Source organism: Myripristis murdjan, chromosome 17 (assembly GCF_902150065.1).
Source record: "Myripristis murdjan chromosome 17, fMyrMur1.1, whole genome shotgun sequence".
NCBI classification, from domain to species: domain Eukaryota; kingdom Metazoa; phylum Chordata; class Actinopteri; order Holocentriformes; family Holocentridae; genus Myripristis; species Myripristis murdjan.
In genome coordinates, this window is record NC_043996.1 from 19466199 (window position 1) to 19486122 (window position 19924).

Sequence of the window (19924 nt, forward strand, 5' to 3'; positions counted from 1 at the left end):
GCCTTTAAAAACCGGCGTTTAAAGTCAGATTTCCTGGAAACAGACGCATGAGTTCAACAAAACCAAAACGTGCTTGTTGCAGCCTGCAGTGAACTTGGTGATGACTTGGCAAATTGTTTCTGCTGTACAGCCTACAAACTGAGTTACAAATAACATTGCAGTGTCTGTGCCAAGTCTGAACAAGAATGTATTCATAACTCTTGCATTTCTAGTATGATAGGTGAAAAGTGTGCCCATTCATTTTCACAGTTGTTTTAAAGCTGCCGAACTAACAGGAATGTGTTTTAAATATTAAAAAGGTATTAGAAGTTTAAAACAAGCATAAAAGAGGCCAAAGTGCAGTCTTAGTGGAGGTACTGTAAAGAATGGAGAAATAAGTAGCACTGATTGCAATATAGGGGAGAGTGGGGTAATTTGTGCCAAGGGGCAAGTAGTGCCACCCCTGTTATCTAGAAAACCATAGAAGAAGTTGGTCATGTGACCACATATTTTTGAAGAGGCATCCATTTCACTCATCCTGCAAAGAAGGGAGACACATGGCTTGAGAGGTAAACACATTTAAGTTCAAAAAACATTTTTTTGCCCTCCAAAGTAAAATTTCTATGATGAAGGTTTTTTGATTGCTGTGTTTGAACAATTATAGAAAACTTTGAAAACAGTTCACACAGGTTTTAGTACTTTAGTAAGCTACACCATGAGTCTATACAGTTAGCATGATGTTAGCTCAAAACAGCTGGGGGATGCATTTTTTTTCAAAATGGTGGGTTTGGGGTAATTTGTGCCAAAGGGCCTTGGGGTAATTTGTGTCAAAGGGCCTTGGGGTAAGTTGTGCCAGTGGCACAACTTGTGATTATATACTATATATTACTTTATTGTATTTTATTGTTATTGTACATTATTTTCTTACCTTTGATCACTAAAACTATTCAGATTCAGATGAAGATGATTTTCAGGTGCTCATTTTGGATTTTTTATTTTGTTCTGGGTGTGTGTTCATGTGGCGCTAGGCCTTGTTATAGAAAAGTGGCCTGTGATCTTGTTAAAATAATAAATAAATGTTAAATAAATAATTTTGTGTTGAATTTGTTTTGCTTTTATATAGCATTATCATTTGTGAGATTAAAATTATCTGTTTTACTTCAATTATCAATGGCACAATTTACCCCAGTGTATTCTCTCTAATGGCACAATTTACCCCGCACCAGGGGCAAGTTGTGCCACAAAACCACTTTTTTTTCGAAAGCTATATTTCTCAAACAGTTTATATAAGATCCAAAGTGACTGTTCCCAGGGATGCACAACATCCTAAACTATATGTGCATATTTTAGTTGGAGGCATTACTGTAACCCCCTCGCTTTAAAGGCACTTTAAGTAAAAATTGGCACTACTTACCCCACTCTCCCCTACTGTGTTATATTTGGTGTTATGTTTGGGAAACATGGGGAGATTTCATACTGGATTCTTCAAAAATATTTGCCCTGTGTTTAGGTCAAATGAATCATCAAAAAAGCAGCAGCTGAAGACAAATGAATGGGCATATAATCTGATTTGATAGAGAAAAATCAAACACCTCTCATGCTTCAAGTATGGGGTATCAACAAACTGGTTGATGGTAGCCATCAGGGCCCGTAACATCTTACCTTACCACTAAGAGTACTCTTAAATGTCACCAAAACTTCCCAACTAAGAGTTTCCTCTTAAAATGGGTCTTTGTGAGTGATCTTATCTTGGAAATACTGCAGACAGAGGTATTATGATAGTCTTGGAATATTTAAATAAAGATCTAAAAAATAAAACATGTAGCCTTCTCTGATTGAAGATGAAACAAAGAACAATACAAAGACCAATCAAGCACATGTTTAGCTAATTGTCAGCAGCCTCTTTTGCATCTGTGTCTTGCTAAACAATTAGAAAATATATATGTATAAGCAGCCTTTCAAGTATTATCTTGATACTACAGTGACCATGGCTGATAAAATATTTGAAGCTGTGTCCTCCAAACGAAAGTGAAAGCCAAACTGGCTGCAAGAACAGCTTGTCCTTCTTGCACAACTTGTGCATCAGAGGAAGGATATCATTAAAGGGAAATTTGAAGCAGGAATACCAGAAATTTGAACAGATATCTCTTCGGATCAGTACAGCTTCCCCACTCATCACTCGCACTTCAGTTTCAGGCGAGGACAACGATTACAGAGTTCAAGCGCCAAACAACTTCAACAGGTAACATATGAGCCACTTATTTGTAAATACTCGAGATTACAATGTGTTACTCTATCATTCAAGCTATTTAGCATATGGAAAAATTAACAAATGCTATATTGAACTGTGATACTCATCATCAAATTATATTAACTAGTAAACTTTTATTATAAATCTTTATTGTATTTATTGGGAGGAGGCTCTGCCCCCAAATCTTTATCACTATCTATTGCCTCGATGGTATACAGTGAGCTTGGCCATTGCAACAGCAGCATAACGGGGCTGGAGGTCTGAGTTGGTGACTTCGGAGTCCTCTTGACTACCCTTAACTTGTCACAGAGTTAGGAGCTCCTTTTAGTGCTAAGACATTTAGTGAAATTCTCTCAGCAAAGAAATTTAGAAGTCCTTAAATTAGGACTGACATGCCCATTATTTTTCTCTCTTATGTTTCTCCTAAATCAGCAAGTTAGGAGCTACTTTTTGCCTTAAAATGTTTTGTGAATACGGGCCCTGGAGTTTAATCTTCATCTAAATAATCATGGCTGGGCACTTAAGGGTAACGTTGAAGCCAATTCACACCTACTTGGCACTTCAAAAGCGACACCAAATTTAATCAAAGTCAAAGAATTTACATCCAATCCTAAATCTACTGTTGAACTTGCCTGAAGGCCTAGCAATGAAACAGAAAACATACATGAAAATCTGAGGCAGTTTCACTGACACAAAACAAACAAAAACTCTTAACTTAACAGTCTCAGTCTCCTAAAAAACAGAATGGACACATTTCCCCTGGTTTAATGAGGACTAATGAAATATCTGTCAATAGTAACAATGTAGAAGGCAAGATGTTGAAACTGTAGTCAATTAAACCAGACATGAAACCTGGAAAACTGCCACTGTCAAAACCGAAAGATTGGGGGATTTTCATGTGGCACTGCACTCTCAAGTATGCCTAGGCCGTAGCCATCTTATCAGCAGGTCATGTGACAGTGTAAAGTGTAAAAATGAAAGTGAGCAACAGGAAAACAGCTTATAACCAACTTCTTTTCGAGTCAAACCTATATGAACCACAGAGAAGTGCTTGGACATTTCCATCATTGTGCCCGAACGTCTGAAATCCCCACTGATTAATTGTGAGACAGGCCATGACACTGGGGCATGAGGTCCTATAAATCAGCTGGTCTGCTAGAATCTATGCAGTACTTGAACAAGGTCCATAAATACCACATGAAAATAAATAAACAACCAAAGATGCCATAAATGTATGTTTAATTATATAACATTATTGGTAAAACTGTCATGATTACATAATAGGAAACACAATGGATAAACAAAAAAAAAAAAAAAAAAAAAAAAAAAAAAACACTGCTACATATTAAAATATTTAAACAATGAATCAAATACTAATATTGCACAGATGTAAACAAACAGTAGTATATATATATATATAGATATATTTTAATGATTCAAGGCCTGGTAACCACCGTCCTCCTTGTCTGGTGGCATTTCAGTCATGTTTGGAGGATAGTGTATAATCGAGCCAAGCACACCTGCAAAGAAATGAGGGAGCAGAGATTAGAGAAAAGAAAACAATACATCAGATCTGACAGTCATATTTGAATACCTGAAACAAATTAGTAAAATCAGCCAAATTAATTTGATGAACTAGACAATCCCACCAATTTAGGTGGAGGAGTCTTGGATTTGTAAGGATTCTCTCACACACACACACACACACACACACACACACACACACACACACACACACACACACACCCCTCAGTTTATGTAAGAACATTACTCAACATGCAAACATAACATGCAGACACTTTCAACTCTATTGCAGCTGAATTGTTTTATTATACAGAACATGTATTTTTACTAGCTGGTTATGTTGTTTTGTGTTCATTCACTCAACATCAATGTAAATGAGAGCCAACCCGCAATGATCGTTGAGTATAAATAAAGGCAATATTTAATTTTTCAACTCTAACTCCCAAGCCTGTTAACTAAGTAATCTACAGACACCAAACAGAAAACTTCAACACTTAGTTGTTATTATTTTACCTCCACTGTGCCTCAGACCTAGGGGGGAGACAGTGAGAAAGAAACACATGACCACACTTTTCATATTCCCCATGAGCATGACAGATCACAGCAAAGTCATGTGGCTACAGATTACAAGACATGATCAAAATAAAGCAGAGCAAGAATATGACACTTTAGTAAAACTCAAAGCAGAGGCAAACTGTTTAATTATTCCAATTACATGCATGTGGCCCATTCTGGGGAAACATCTGATTTTGCTTTAAAAATGCTTTGAGAAGTGTGATTAAGGGGTACATACAGTACAGGCCAAAAGTTTGGACACACCTTCTCATTCAATGCGTTTTCTTTATTTTCATGACTATTTACATTGTAGATTCTAACTGAAGGCATCAAAACTATGAATGAACACATGTGGAGTTAAGTACAAAAAAAGGTGAAATAACTGACAACATGTTTTATATTCTAGTTTCTTCAAATAGCCACCCTTTGCTCTGATTACTGCTTTGCACACTCTTGGCATTCTCTCGATGAGCTTCAAGAGGTAGTCACCTGAAATGGTTTTCCAACAGTCTTGAAGGAGTTCCCAGAGGTGTTTAGCACTTGTTGGCCCCTTTGCCTTTACTCTGCAGTCCAGCTCACGCCAAACCATCTGGATTGGGTTCAGGTCCGGTGACTGTGGAGGCCAGGTCATCTGCCGCAGCACTCCACTCTCCTCCTTGGTCAAATAGCCCTTACACAGCCTGGAGGTGTGTTTGGGGTCATTGTCCTGTTGAAAAATAAATGATCGTCCAACTAAACGCAAACCAGATGGGATGGCATGTCGCTGCAGGATGCTGTGGTAGCCATGCTGGTTCAGTGTGCCTTCAATTTTGAATAAATCCCCAACAGTGTCACCAGCAAAAACACCCCCACACCATCACACCTCCTCCTCCATGCTTCACAGTGGGAACCAGGCATGTGGAATCCATCCATTCACCTTTTCTGCGTCTCACAAAGACACGGTGGTTGGAACCAAAGATCTCAAATTTGGACTCATCAGACCAAAGCACAGATTTCCACTGGTCTAATGTCCATTCCTTGTGTTTCTTGGCCCAAACAAATCTCTTCTGCTTGTTGCCTCTCCTTAGCAGTGGTTTCCGAGCAGCTATTTGACCATGAAGGCCTGATTCACGCAGTCTCCTCTTAACAGTTGTTCTAGAGATGGGTCTGCTGCTAGAACTCTGTGTGGCATTTATCTGGTCTCTGATCTGAGCTGCTGTTAACTTGCAATTTCTGAGGCTGGTGACTCGGATGAACTTGTCCTCAGAAGCAGAGGTGACTCTTGGTCTTCCTTTCCTGGGTCGGTCCTCATGTGTGCCAGTTTCGTTGTAGCGCTTGATGGTTTTTGCGACTCCACTTGGGGACACATTGAAAGTTTTTGCAATTTTCCGGACTGACTGACCTTCATTTCTTAAAGTAATGATGGCCACTCGTTTTTCTTTAGTTAGCTGATTGGTTCTTGCCATAATATGAATTTTAACAGTTGTCCAATAGGGCTGTCGGCTGTGTAGTAACCTGACTTCTGCACAACACAACTGATGGTCCCAACCCCATTGATAAAGCAAAAAATTCCACTAATTAACCCTGATAAGGCACACCTGTGAAGTGAAAACCATTTCAGGTGACTACCTCTTGAAGCTCATGGAGAGAATGCCAAGAGTGTGCAAAGCAGTAATCAGAGCAAAGGGTGGCTATTTTGAAGAAACTAGAATATAAAACATGTTGTCAGTTATTTCACCTTTTTTTGTTAAGTACATAACTCCACGTGTTCATTCATAGTTTTGATGCCTTCAGTTAGAATCTACAATGTAAATAGTCATGAAAATAAAGAAAACGCATTGAATGAGAAGGTGTGTCCAAACTTTTGGCCTGTACTGTACATAAACATGACTTATTATCAGGGGAGACCAATTTAATTTACTCACCTTGTTTTTTGGAGATGAAGATGCCGATTATGATCAGCCCAACAAGGGCAAGCAATGCAAAGACTGGGACCAGAAACGGAGCCATAGGAATCTCTGTAGCTGGGAAAACATCCAAGAATTGTCATCTGATGACATGTAAATTGTACACACAACATTTTGCATAGCTGCATAGGATAGCAGCAACAATGACAGGAAGACAGGGGGTTGCAAATTAAGCAGATATATGGGAAGATGTTTCAATCCAAGCCTGTTTTGCCTTTTTGCCAAGGCCTTTGTTGCCTGAGCAGCTGAAGGACAGCCACCACACCACTGTTATCACAGCAAACAAATCAAGAAATGAAAGCCTGCATCGCTGTTCTATTGCTTGTGATGGAGTGTTATACCAATGACATTTTCTGTCGCTTAGCAGCATGCTTGTTGTAAATTCAGGATGACGGCACAGATATGTTCATGCTGATATCAGATGCTTATCACATACAAAGAGTATTGTGAACAAAAAAGGAAGGGAAAAAAAACCCTTTGGTAAGAACATGTTTTTGGCAAGCTTCACACAGTGGTCGAATGTTGAAAGAACTTTCATCCCTTTCAGTTTCACTTTTACAGTAACAGGAGGCCTTAATGTCAACAAAACACAGGAAACTGTCAGGCTTTTTTTTTTTTCCCACCCTTACCAAGCAGAAAAAGAACCACCCAACAACTGCAGCAGAAACAGGTTTGACTGTAACATCATAAAGGGCTATATTTAACAAGTAAAAAGATCATCTTTGTACTAGAGTGTTAGAGTATGTTAGTTTTTAACTGACAAGTTGAAGCCGAATTATATATGGTATGAAAAGCATTGTGAGCTGGACCTCTATTATGAAAAACTGCATGTTTTTTCTGAATGTTTTTTCCTGAACTTTATCAGGACCCTCTGATTCTTAGATTCAGGTTCAGGTTCAAGAGGTCCCAAGTCAATTATTGTATAACTGGTGATGCGAGAGGTTTGTTCCGCTTTTGCACTTGTAAAAATAACACTGGATAAAAGCATCAGTTAAATGGCAAAAAAAAAGGAACTGGAAATGAGGTTTTTTTTTTTTTTTTTAATGGCATTTTGTCTATGTGGTTCTATGATGACAGGTGAGTTATCAACCTGAACCAGTGACAGAGCTTTTATTACCCTGTTGAATACAGCTGGAGAGGACCTAAAACAACAAAGCAGCCAAATGTCAACCAGGTGTGTCACTCTTTAAATCAACAAATTGGTTTGTTACCCAATTTGGTGATTTGGGTGTCCACCACATAGGCATGCAAGCCGTAGAACCTGAATTTGAGAACAATTCAAGTTCTGTGATGCAACAACCAATTGGTTTGTTATCATTTCTTTTCAGAAAGAGCCCTCAGAAACTTAACCGGGCATCCAACATAGCCAACAGCACTCAGGTTACAAAGGTCATTAACATTTGAAAAAGCACGGTTGAAGGGCTGTTTCTGCTCAAAAGCAAAAATGTGAGAGTGAAACTCAAAATGCCGTCTTACCTCGCGGTTTAGCAGAGAGCCTTAACTCTGTCATCAGCTTGACGCAGCCCTCCTGAAGATGGATCCTCTCCCTCCTGGTGCGGGCCGGGTCCTGCTCCCAAAGCGTTTTAAGAGCAATAGCCTGGGGGGTCTGGGCTGTCCACCTGTCCCACTGGTTTAGAGTCAGCTGCACATTCCCGTCCAACATCACACGGTCACTCCAGTGAACCTGCGACCCCTCCAGTTTGCATTCACGCAAACGGAGCACAGTTTGGTTTCCTGTGGAATTCAGCCCAAGTGCAAAGAATTTACAGTTTCGGTAAAAGTAGATGATCCGTGTAAAATAACAAGCATACAGCAAAGTTCACGTGCAACAGATTTGCAGGTTGAAGCTTTTCCTGTCATCACCTGATTAATTTCCATAATCATTAGCTACTGTCTTACTCGGAATCGCGGTCTGGTTGACACCGGGGGGCAGTGGAGGCGGCGCATCGGCCGTCATGGTCCGGATAACGCTGCTGACTTCACGGCTGCTGCTGTTCAGGGAGACCCCGTTGAGCAAAACCTCCTGGACCACCTGACCTCCACCCAGCACCAGCCACTGCTGGATCTGGATGACAGCCGCGTCTGGCAAACACAAAAACAGGATGTAGCCTAAGCGCTGAGATGCTATGGCAATCTAATAACACTAATTACCCTGATTAAATCTGAAATCACAAATAGGCCCACAGCCCAGCCCATTGCAGCAACAATAAAAGGGTTCTTGTAGGTGTATTATAGGAGATGTTGAAAGTACGCACAAACTGAATTTCGAGGAGCTACCACTGACGCGGGAAAAGAATTGCGTTTCTTCGTGAGGGAAGTCGCCAAACAGTTGTGTGCTGAGTTCTTAATTATAGGAAAACATATCAAACACACATTAATGCGAAGAGACAGACTTTTCCTACCTGTTGGAGCAGGCACACCGCGTGATAAATGACACAGCAGCAGGAGGATGCCAAAAGAATACATTTTTTAGTAGTTGTAGCTCCAAATAGACCCACTTGTCAACGCGCACCCCATTCGGACCAAGCGATTTAGAGATATAAAAATAAATAGCCAAGATTGTTTTAAGCCATATATAGCTTTAACCAGTGGTCGGATGAATCCAGACAACAGAACGAAACTGTTTCTACCAACTCCGGTGCACTGAAAAAGGTCTGCCTCCGCTCTCTGATCACCTTGTTGTGATAGCTACTACTGGGTGGGGGTTTTGTATGCACATCCGCTCGCCTCTGTTTGGGTAAAAGTTATCTTACTAATGTTTATTTGGTTACTTTCACTCCCTATCTAATCCCCACCTATTCCATTCCCTATAAGTATTCCTCTAATTTTCTTCTACATCCGTACAGTGTGAGTTGTACCCAGTTTTACCTTATAGGTATATGTTGAATGTATTTAATTAATCTGTCCTTATAATACTCCTAGAGGGGACTTAGTGTCTCTGGGACTACACAAATCTACCCGCTAGGGCTAATTATTGGACCTCAAGGTAAGGATATGAACCTTTTTCAGAGCCACAAAGGTACATATACACCCAGTGGCCACTTTATTACGTCCACCTGTACAACCTAATACAATCCAATACAACTGTTCTGCCATAAAGTTTACTGTTGTGATGCCTATAATGTAGTCCAGTACAAGACCTCTGCAAACTACAACCTCAATAATAAACATAGAACTAAATGTAAACATTCTCCACAGTGTCAACAAAAACTGAACATTATAAACTTCCTTAAAAGGTAGAATTTATGGCAGAGCTGTTGCACTGAACAACATTAGATGGTACAGGTGGAGCTAATAAAGTGGCCACTGGGTGTATGTTCCCAAGCAGAAAAAGGTAAATACATGTACCGTTTCCTCTAAATGTTAAGGTACAATATCAAGAGACAGGGTTTGCTGTGCCAAATACAATGAATGAATGAATAAATAAAGGAATGAATGAATACATATTAAAATAAATATCAAGATAAATATATAAATTAGGTAAAATATTAATTTAAAGCAATATTTTAAACTTTGCAGACTATGGATGAGTGGCCTTGAAATGAAAAAAGTTTTGTAGGTTTGTGGATATGAAAAATAGGTAATATAATTATCCACTCAATATTGTAGTTATGATACAGGACCAAGAGTGACACAAACCACAAGGGTACAAATAATTACCCAATGTCAAAGGCACTCAAGCTGTACTTTAGGGAGTCCATGCAGATTTCTCTACTCTCCTACAGTGTTACTGTAATATTTCTATAATATCCCCTTATACTCTTCCAGTGACTGTATGTAGAGTCCTTTTAGCATGTAGAAATAACCTAAGAGTTAAAGTTTCACTGCTGCCTAGCTAGTGATTGATGCATCTAGTAAAGTATGCTTAGGCAATAGTTAAACATGAGGCGCCTTAATGGGTAAGAGGATAAGAGAGAAATACAGAAAACTGATATGAAATTCTTATTGCTTGCCTGATTGTCAAAATTTGTGGTTCACTGCTCTGATAATACACAGCATTTTGTTCCTATCTGTCCTTCAGTAGCAGATATGAACGGCAAGTTATGATGAATACTATGTTCTTTTTCTTCTGATAATAGCCTAGAATACAAAACTGAGTGAGGTCAGTCCCGTGTCTTTGGGCAAAATTAAGAAGAATGAATAAAAATGGGAGCATACCGCGCAGAAAGAGGTCAGAGCTAACACAATATGATAATGTAACGCCATATCCCTATCTGTGTTGAAGCATGTATGCGTGTGTGTATGAAACATGTAACAATAAGCCAGTTTCACTTAGAGCACTCTCATTTTGTTAAAATGGAGGTTAAACAAAACAGGCAGAACATGAGTGTGTAAACAGAGACTTTGCAGGGAACTTTCTGTTTCTGTTTGATATAATGCAATATGGCCTGTCAGTTGTGATATAGACCTACCGGTATTAAGTGATTGTTTCTTCATCTTTTCTGCTCTGGAAAGTTTGAGGTAGAGGTTGAGCTGGCTGGAGAGCTACCAGATGAAATGTAGGATTAATATTGCGGGCAAAACTTTGAATTTGTAGGTATCTGAAAAAATGTTGATTAGGGAGAGAGTATTTCTCAGAGAGTTGCTGGAAAGATGCGAACGTATTCATTCATGGTATCCTAAGACACACTGAATAAAAGATGTTCCCAAACACGTTATGTGTCATGCTGTTATGTTATGACTAAAAGAGAAGCTTCTGTCTTAGATATGAAGTTTAGTGTCCAGACCAGCAGACCATGAATAAGCCAGTTTCACTTAGAGCACTCTCATTTTGTTAAAATGGAAGCTAAACAAAACAGGCAGAAAGTTTGGCTGAGACTTTGCAGGGGACTTTCTGTTACTGTTTCATATAATGCGGTATGGCCTGTCTGTTGTGATATAGACCTACCGGTATTAAGTGATTGTTTCTTCATCTTTTCTGCTCTGGAAAGTTTGAGTTAGAGGTTGTAGACATATGCTATGGTTTGATGCTTAGCAATAATAAGTAAAACACATTAATCTGAAGTAATGTATTTATTAGCACTGTGCATAACAGGATATTGTAGAGACAGTGGAAAAGTACTGAAGATATGCAACAAACAGAGATGTGCAAGAATAACTACATAATAAAAATACCTTAGAGGAACAGGAAAGCGATGTTCTTAGGAGAAGACCTTGTAGGGATGTTTGTAGAAGAACCTGCTTTACCCCATATTTGGTAAAAGAGACCCCTGTGGGGTATAGAGATAGGATATGTGGTGTTGTGCTCTGTGTGCTGTGTTGTGCTCTGTGGTTTCAGAGAATGGGAGCCATAGTAGGTGGATGACAACTGAAGTCTAACAGCTGCAGGTGGGGAGCAACAAGAATGCAAGCACATCAAGGAAGAGAATGGAGTCAGATTAACGGACCAATCCGGGAGAAGAACACACTCACATGTTGATGAAACATTCTGTTAAGTATATCAGACTGGGTCAGGGAAAGATAGTCTGTCAGACTTCGTGAACTGACACATTTTGTTGTTGGTCAGGGATAGGAAGATTCAGACCCAGAGCTCTGTATGCTTTATTCATCTACGGCTAAATAAACTGATATTTTGAGACCGAATATCTTCTCCTATTGCTTCATTAAAGAACACGCAAGACTCAGCTCACACATAGATGAAAGATTGCTGGTAGACTGAGCGTGAAGTCCAACAAGGTTGAGCTGACTGGAGAGCTACCAGATGTCCCCTAAGGTGAACTTTGCGCTTACTCAGGCTTAATGTTTTCTGTCAAATTCAGCATACACTGAGACTTTGAATCAAAGACAAAATCACACTGCAATTTGCAGGCTGTCCCAGATAGAGCCAACTCAAACTTTATTTATATGGCACATTTTGTACTATAAAATAAATTGAATATTATACAGAAGACCCCGACAACTTCTCCAGTCTCTATACCAAAAAATACACTCATATTAAGCATAGGAAAATGATCTATAGTTATAGAACAATACCCAGTGTTTCCTCTGTATTCATTTTGCTGTGGCATGCCACTACAGCAAGGAAGAGAAAATGTGAAAATACATTGTATAATTAGGCTTAAATGTAATCTAAAACTAACTAAAACTAAGTGTAGTCCAGATGCTTTAAACTACTGAATAATTGTTTTAGAACTAGAATTATTGCCCAAAGCACCACAGTCATGCATGACTGTGGTGCTCTGATTTGAATGTATTCAAATCAGAGAGGAAACACTGCTGTGCCTATGCTGTTTTTATCAAAGTACAGATTGGAATCAACTCTCGATGCCTATGCATACCTCGGCTGCAGGAACAAACCTCCAAATACATAAGTAGATTAAAAGAACTTAAAATAAGAATAATAAAATGGGGGGGGGATGCACACACTCCCTGTGCACACAAGACGCACGACCACTTTCTGCATTTGCATCACGTAGAGGCTAATAATTAACTAGAAACACTGGCTGCTTTTCTTTGCAACATGTTATACCAATGAAGAATGGCTGTACATGGAGAAGGTGAGTGATCAGCGTGTGATTAGTGTGGCGATTACTTGCGATTAGTGGCGCATTATACAGTCTCACAGCGCCCCCTTGCGTCCAAAAGCCGAGCATGCCAGCGGTGCTTGCCCTGGATTGGCCAGGCGGTTGTCAGGAGTGTTTACAGGAACTATGGCTTCCCTGTCCACTGGAGAACCTCAAGAAATGGAAGGTGAGTGAATTAATAAAGATATGGCTGTGTCACGATTGTACCCGGCAGGTGAGCCGACGTTTAGCCAAAGCAACATTTCTGCGTCTGTGTGAGCAAAGCAGGTGATGGACTTAGTGTTATTTTTCCCTTGTCACCATCCAGACCTCCATCCTTTTGCTTGCCAGCTAATGTGCTAATAACAAGGCTCGTTAGCTTGCTAGCTAGCTAGGTAGCTAGCTAGGTAGCTAGCTAACGCTCCCCCATTAATGTCATACTGCCTTGCTAATCGGCTGCAGTTAGCCTACCCGTTTTTCCAGTTAATTCGGTGATCGAAAAATGATTTTATTTTTATTGTTTGACATGGCCTGGCGGTCCCCATTACATGCGGTCTGTTTTGCAGAGTAATTGTTGTCTTGCCAGCTAGCTCACCTAGCTAATATTTAGCATTGTGTAGCTTGTGCTGGCGGTGTAGCAGGCTAATATGCTCAAGCTGTTTCTGGCATTACGAAGGGTTGCCCTGATCCCATTCACAGGAGCCTGTAGGTGAGTTTGATATAGTGTTAAATGCGAGATAGCTTTTGAATTATTCCTCCGCAGCCTTGTTCGCTGTAATATCAAGGATCATGGTTGCACAGAGAAGTTACAGAGCCTTAACCGGCTAGCCAGTGTTTGTTTAACCCAGTGACCCTTAAGCAGAGGTTGCACATGGCTTTTCCTGACTTTTCCATTGGGGTAGCAGGGGCTAGGCCGAGTTTTGGCATCCTACTGACTTTATTCTAGCATCCACTGGTGTTAATGTCTCAGTTCAGCCAGCTGTATGTGATGGAGCAAATAATGGCCGCACATTTCCTTTGGTGACTGAAGCATCCCTTCTCATTGTCTGCCACATGTAGTCGACCGGAGGGGTGAGTCTGAGGAGTCTGGTGATGATGAGACCCGCAGGAAGAGCATCAATGGTGAGGTGGACCCCAATCAGCCCACTACCACAAGTAAATCCGCACATCTCCTGCCCCAGCATATTCAGTGGAACATGTAGTACTAGTTTGGCTGTCAGCTGTAACACAAATTTATGTTAATAACAGAAGTACAAGACCTAATTGTTAGCCAATCTATGATTTATTTAGTCATCACTGGGTCTTTTTTTTTTTTTTTTTTTTTTAACAATCCAATGGCAGAATTAGCTCCTTTAATTCATTCTTACTCTTAATGTAGGCAAGGAAGAGTCCCCTGTTGACATGGACACCATAACCCTGGACCCAGAGGAAGAGGTGAGTTGATGGTCTTGAAATTATTGCCGTTTGCTTCCATCAACATAACAAAGCTGGTCCTACAGTTTATAAGTCTCAAAGTGGTGGGTTATTATCTGAACTAACCTATCTACTCTCTCTCTCTGTTTCTAGGATGTTGATCTTGTCCACTGTCGTATTGGAAAGATTGAAGGATTGGAGGTGCTTCAGAAGGCTAAAGTAAGTATGTGGTTAACCCATTTTGTGTCACTGTAAGTGTTAAGTCTATTTCTGTAAGTGACCGACACAGTGGGGTTTGTGACCTGAGGGGAAAAGCTGGCTCGCTCGAGTTTTATCCACGTGTACCCCACATGCTGCACAGTCATTCTTATCCAAACAAAGAAGGTTATTGTTTTGTAATAGAATAGCACTGCTGTTGTTTGATTGTTTCAGTTGATTGTTTTCCTGTAATCCCTGTGTTTTTTGCAGACGCTCACCTTAAGACAGAATCTCATCAAAAAGATAGAGAACCTTGACAGTCTGAGCTCACTGCGGGAACTGGATCTCTATGACAATCAGATCCGCAAACTGGAGAATCTGCAGAACCTTACAGAATTGGAGTGAGTCTGAATGAAACTGTAAGCGCTGATTGGACAGGATTCATTTTCAGGACAGTGTTTGTGAAGTAATTGTCAACCAGTCATATCTGCAATGTTAATGGCTAGGCGGCACAGTGTAAGAGATCTCTTTAATTCATCAGCAGAATTAGAGATGTGAGTGCCTGCTTCATTTGCATACAAGTTGTCATCACATTGAAAATCTATGTAACTTCCAAAATTAGTGTTTATTTTTTGAAAACTAACATTAAAACATAGCTGCAAAAGCAAAAAAAAAAAAAAAAAACCACACACATACACACAAACACAGCTGTTGGAGGTGCACCCAAGCTGAGGCTTTTGGTCTGGTGTTAGTTTTGGGTCTAGTGCATCAAGAAAATGACACACTATGTCCGTTTGAATGGGGCTAGTTCTGCATGAGGTTATTTTTACCTTGCATTTTACTGGGGGTAAAAGAAGCCAGGATTTTTACCGGTACAGGTGCACCCAGTCCATAAAAAATTACTGACATGGCAGATTCAGACAGGAATAAAATTTCACATGTGCTCCTGTGATGATTACATAACCCCACCTCCGCCTGTGAAACTAATCCTGTCCAAATAGGGCTACAGGCAGGTAGTCGACCTCATCACATCCTCACGATTGTTTCCTCACAGTTTGGAGAAATTGATGTTGGGAATTCTTGGGACGTAGAAATACATGGCTGTGTTTTTCTACAGCTGTCACTTTAGGACAAAGAACCCTCCTCTCAGTTACTAACAGGCACATCATGTGTCGAACTGATTTACAGGCAGCTCGATGTGTCCTTCAACATCCTACGGAAGGTGGAGGGTCTGGAGAACTTGACTCGTCTAAAGAAACTCTTTCTTCTTCACAACAAAATCAGCTGCATTGCCAACTTGGAGCACTTCACAGGCCTTGAGATGCTGGAGCTGGGCTCCAACCGCATCCGGGTGAGACAGACACTGCTTGTTGGCTAACGAGAGTCTCTTTGTTGCAACTCTGTAAATTAGATATTACACAAATGAAAACTTATCCTTTGCAACATTACGGAGTAAGACTAATAAGAAATTGGAGGACATTTGTGAGAGCGTAAGTAAATTATTTTGTTGTTTCGTTTTAATCATTAATTTGTGTCTTTCTCCCATTTTGTTGTGTTAACAGGTAATAGAGAACTTGGACACACTCACCTCTTTGCAAAGTTTGTTCCTTGGCACCAATAAGATAACTCAGCTTCAGCATCTAGAGGGTTTACACAACCTGACTGTTCTTAGCATTCAGGTAATGTCCAACAAATTCTCTTCAACACTTTCAGGAACGCATAAGAAAAATGAAAAGTGGTTATTTTGAGACATTATTTAATTTAAACTTGAAGTTTGAGACTGTGTGTGTTTATCCGCAGAGTAACCGCATTACGAAAATTGAGGGTCTGCAGAGCCTTGTCAACCTGAGAGAGCTCTATCTGAGCCACAATGGCATTGAGGTCATTGAGGGCTTGGAGAACAATGTGAGTTACAGGAAATACAACAGACCATTTCTGAAAGGGCCGGAGGCCATGCCAAATATCAGGCCCTGTGCTTGTAGTGCAAAACATATAACAACAAAGTTCGACCTGCCAAAGAACTGTTGTCTTCCTTTGCAGAAAAAGCTCACAACTCTGGACATCGCAGCCAATCGAGTAAAGAAAATTGAAAACATCAGCCATCTGACAGAGCTACAGGAGTTCTGGGTATGGTTATCAGTCAGATTCATGGAGTGAAGTGGGATGATGCTTTTTTAACTTCATCTTTAAAATGCAGCACTCTGATAGGTGTTTTTAGAATGTATATATGGGCTATATAAAACAGAATAAATGAGACCCCCTAAGGGTTGGGCGATTAATCAAATCAACAATTATATTTTTGACCATTTTTGATATTGTAATGATATTGTGGGGATTGATATGATGATCATTCCTGGACTCCTCTACTGTAATCCAGCCTTTAAAACTAGGAAGAGGCAACGTTTAAGCCATATTACGATATATAAAATTGTAGACAGACAATATCTAGTCTGAAATCACGTTATCAGTATTGATATATTGCCCCGTCCTACGTCCCCTTATTTCCTATGCAATCTCTCCTTTTTTCCTCAGATGAATGATAATCAGATAGAAAACTGGTCGGATCTCGATGAGCTGAAGAATGCTAAAAGTCTGGAGACGGTCTATCTTGAGAGGAACCCGCTGCAGAAGGACCCTCAGTACAGGCGAAAGATCATGCTGGCTCTGCCCAGCGTTCGCCAGATCGATGCTACCTTCATCCGCTTCTGAGCTGCAGTGTCATGTTTCGTCCGCCAACTTCACAGTGTTCTCCCTCACCACCCCGCCCGCCCTGCCTCCCCACGAAACGGACCTCATTTTGAAACATATTGGCCTCACAGACACTTGCCTATGTGCACACAATCATATTTGCCCAGACACAAATGTACATACATGCATACATTCCAACATTAACTTCACCCATCGCTCACGCACTTAACACGCAAACATACATGTACGCATGTATGCACTCATACACAACTTGATCTATGCTATTGTGTGAACGCTTCTTAATTTATTAGGCTGGATATGAGCTGCGGAAACAAGATATCAAAAGGTTAACTTTATCCTTCCATTTCTTCATTTTTTTCCTCCTGCCCTTACTAGCTATTTTTATTTATTTTTTTTTTGCATGTGGAGTACAGTATGGGATGGAGGCTCACTCTGTCCTCATCCCCGCAGTACCCATTAGAAAAATAAGACATCAGTCTTATTTATCACATCATTATTTAAATTGCACTGCAGTTTACGAGAGAAAAGGGTGTCAGTCTTACTGCGTGAGGGATTTGGTGAGTATGAATCCTTTGTTTTGACAGGATGAGACTGGTCTCATATAGTACCGAGCACTGGGTGTATGGATGACGCTTCTGAAAAGAGGAGCACTGAACTCATAAACCTCAAGATGACTTAAAGGGAAGAATCCATTTTAAAACAGAATTTACACGTGTTAACCCTTGGGATGTTATATATTTTCGCACTTGATCTCAACACACATTTTCTGCTCCAAACACAATGTCCTGAGACAGGTACCAAATGTTGCAGTCTTGAAATATTTCAGATTAAATTTCCAATGCCATATTGACACCCTGCCGTTCATTTCATTTGAAAGCAGTTCAATAAAGTGGCAATTACTTACATCGGTCTCCTTTATGGCAAAACCTGATGTAGCTGTTAAAACGTAATTTCTGGTTCTGATGTGAGGCAAGTTTTGCTGTTCAACTGGCTTGACTAGCTCGTCAGCAGAGGTTTTACAGGATATAATCCCAATTTCTGGTTGACAACAGTGACCGCTACAGTGAAATAAAGCTCATTTGAATGTAAAAGCATTTTATGTGTCCATAGAGTTGGTCTCCATTTCATAGGCAGTGAAGCCAGAGGGTTTTTTTTTTCCTTGAAAACATTACTGATCACAGCATTCTCTCTCTGGTCTCAAACTTTTGTGAAACAGTTGTTCTTATTCACCATTATTAGTTGAGTTTCTGATATAACGCTAATGTGTAAATTATTTTTAAAGATGGATTACCATAAAAAGAATGAACTGCTCTCATAGGAACTGCTAATTGCAATTTTAAAACAGTTGACGCTATGCCTTTTCTTTTTACACATTGTTTTGAAAACTAAAATACTGAGATGTATTTATGGCACTGCAGAGATATCTTATGTAATACTCCATAATTGGCCTTCGTAATAATGTTGCTTCCATAGGAAAATTGATGGCATATATTTGTCGGCCCTGTTTGCCAACAAGTTTTGATTTGTTAGTTGATCAAACCCTAAGATGACTTATCCCCGTGGTCTCTTGTATATAATGCTTGAGTACACTTGATTTACTCTATTACAATTAAAGAGATGCATCTTTTATATAAGACTCATTTTCTGCCTCAGGACCTAAAGGTTGTACATGAATACCGTTCAGTGAAATCAGATCACATGCGTTCAGCAAAACAGACTGAATTTGTAGAGCGTTGTATCGTTTAATGCAATGATGGTGAATGAAAAGTGAGAAAGTAAGATTTTTTTGTGTGTGTGCAATATATTACACTGACCATTATAGTTTTTTTTCCTTGCATCTACAATCCATAGGCCCACAAAACCATAAAGTAGTGGCCTGAGTTTCTATCCCACAGTTTGCTCCTAGAGGCAATGATGATACCAGTGTCACATTTAAAGATAGTTACTCTGATTCTGTATTTATCTTAGACTGGGACTTCTGAGCTGCCACTCACTTGCTGCTTGTCCTGCTTTATATCCATGGGTTTATATGGTAAAATGTCTTACACCAGGGGTTTTCAAACTTGTTCAAGTTCTGGACCCCCAAGTTGACTCACATTAGACCCTGGACACCCCACTGACAGAAAAAAACAAAATGAAACGCAGAAAATCAGATTTTTTGTGTTTTAATACTTGTAAAAGGTGCCTGAGTACAGCCTGATTGAAATTAAAGTGAAATTCAACTATTCCTCATTTTGCTGAGGACTCCCTGTAATACCCTGAGAGACCCCTGGGGGTCCCCGAACCCCACTTTGAAAACCTCTGGCTTAGGACCATCGCTCATTTGTCGATGGTTTATGAATATGGGCCAAGGGATATTTATTTTTAAATTCAAGCCATATGCTGGAGCTAAACGACGTGTGACATTATATGCTTTAGGACCATGAACGTGATATTATATACATATGCAGCATGCAGTCAGATTTGTCGGGTTGGAAGTGTTACACAAATACTTTTGAATTCTTGATATGACACTAGGAAGTCAGTGCCACCCCCCTCCCCACATAAAAGTGAAACCCGAAATCATTGCATGTATTTTTTTTAGTTGTTTATTTATGGCAGGTTGTACGATTTTCTTCTTGTGAATTAATTGAGATGACACTTATTTCTCCTCGAATGAGCATTTCTAGGTGCTAGTAAAGTGTTGATCAGGGGCTTCAGGTTTTGGACTCGGTTGACTGTTTCTGAAATGAATGTACTATACAAATAAATAATAATAAAGTGACACTACTTAAAATAGCAAGTTTATTTTATTTATTTATTTATTTATTTATTTGAACATAATCAGATTCCCGAGTCACATTATA

At 39.8% G+C, this 19924-nt stretch overlaps 2 protein-coding genes across 4 annotated transcripts in view; one reads left to right on the forward strand and one right to left on the reverse strand.

Moving 5' to 3' along the window:
- The window catches only part of LOC115375882 (uncharacterized), a 27983-nt gene extending 19036 nt beyond the window's left edge, over window positions 1-8947 (reverse strand). Inside the window, exons 1-6 of one of the 2 annotated variants that reach the window (XM_030075467.1) lie at window positions 8658-8947; window positions 8155-8337; window positions 7732-7989; window positions 6214-6312; window positions 4268-4285; window positions 3642-3750 (exon numbers count right to left, since the gene is read on the reverse strand). In XM_030075467.1, the coding sequence (XP_029931327.1) occupies window positions 3659-3750; window positions 4268-4285; window positions 6214-6312; window positions 7732-7989; window positions 8155-8337; window positions 8658-8721 (714 nt within the window). In that variant the 5' untranslated portion in view covers window positions 8722-8947 and the 3' untranslated portion in view covers window positions 3642-3658. Of the gene's footprint in view, window positions 1-3533; window positions 3751-4267; window positions 4286-6213; window positions 6313-7731; window positions 7990-8154; window positions 8338-8657 lie in introns of those variants that run through there. The other variant, XM_030075466.1, reaches the window with a different exon arrangement.
- Window positions 8948-12840: 3893 nt separating this feature from the next.
- On the forward strand, window positions 12841-19856 carry ppp1r7 (protein phosphatase 1, regulatory (inhibitor) subunit 7). Of its 2 annotated transcripts, none has more exons than XM_030075462.1 (10): window positions 12841-12945; window positions 13818-13913; window positions 14137-14192; window positions 14325-14390; window positions 14640-14770; window positions 15558-15720; window positions 15932-16048; window positions 16170-16274; window positions 16410-16496; window positions 16902-19856. In XM_030075462.1, exons 1-10 carry the CDS (start codon window positions 12906-12908, stop codon window positions 17076-17078), a joined length of 1038 nt encoding a protein of 345 aa, XP_029931322.1. In that variant the 5' UTR covers window positions 12841-12905; the 3' UTR covers window positions 17079-19856. The 2 variants fall into 2 exon arrangements, with proteins under 2 accessions (XP_029931322.1, XP_029931323.1); XM_030075463.1 differs by having other exon boundaries at window positions 13818-13880.
- Window positions 19857-19924: the final 68 nt, after the last annotated feature.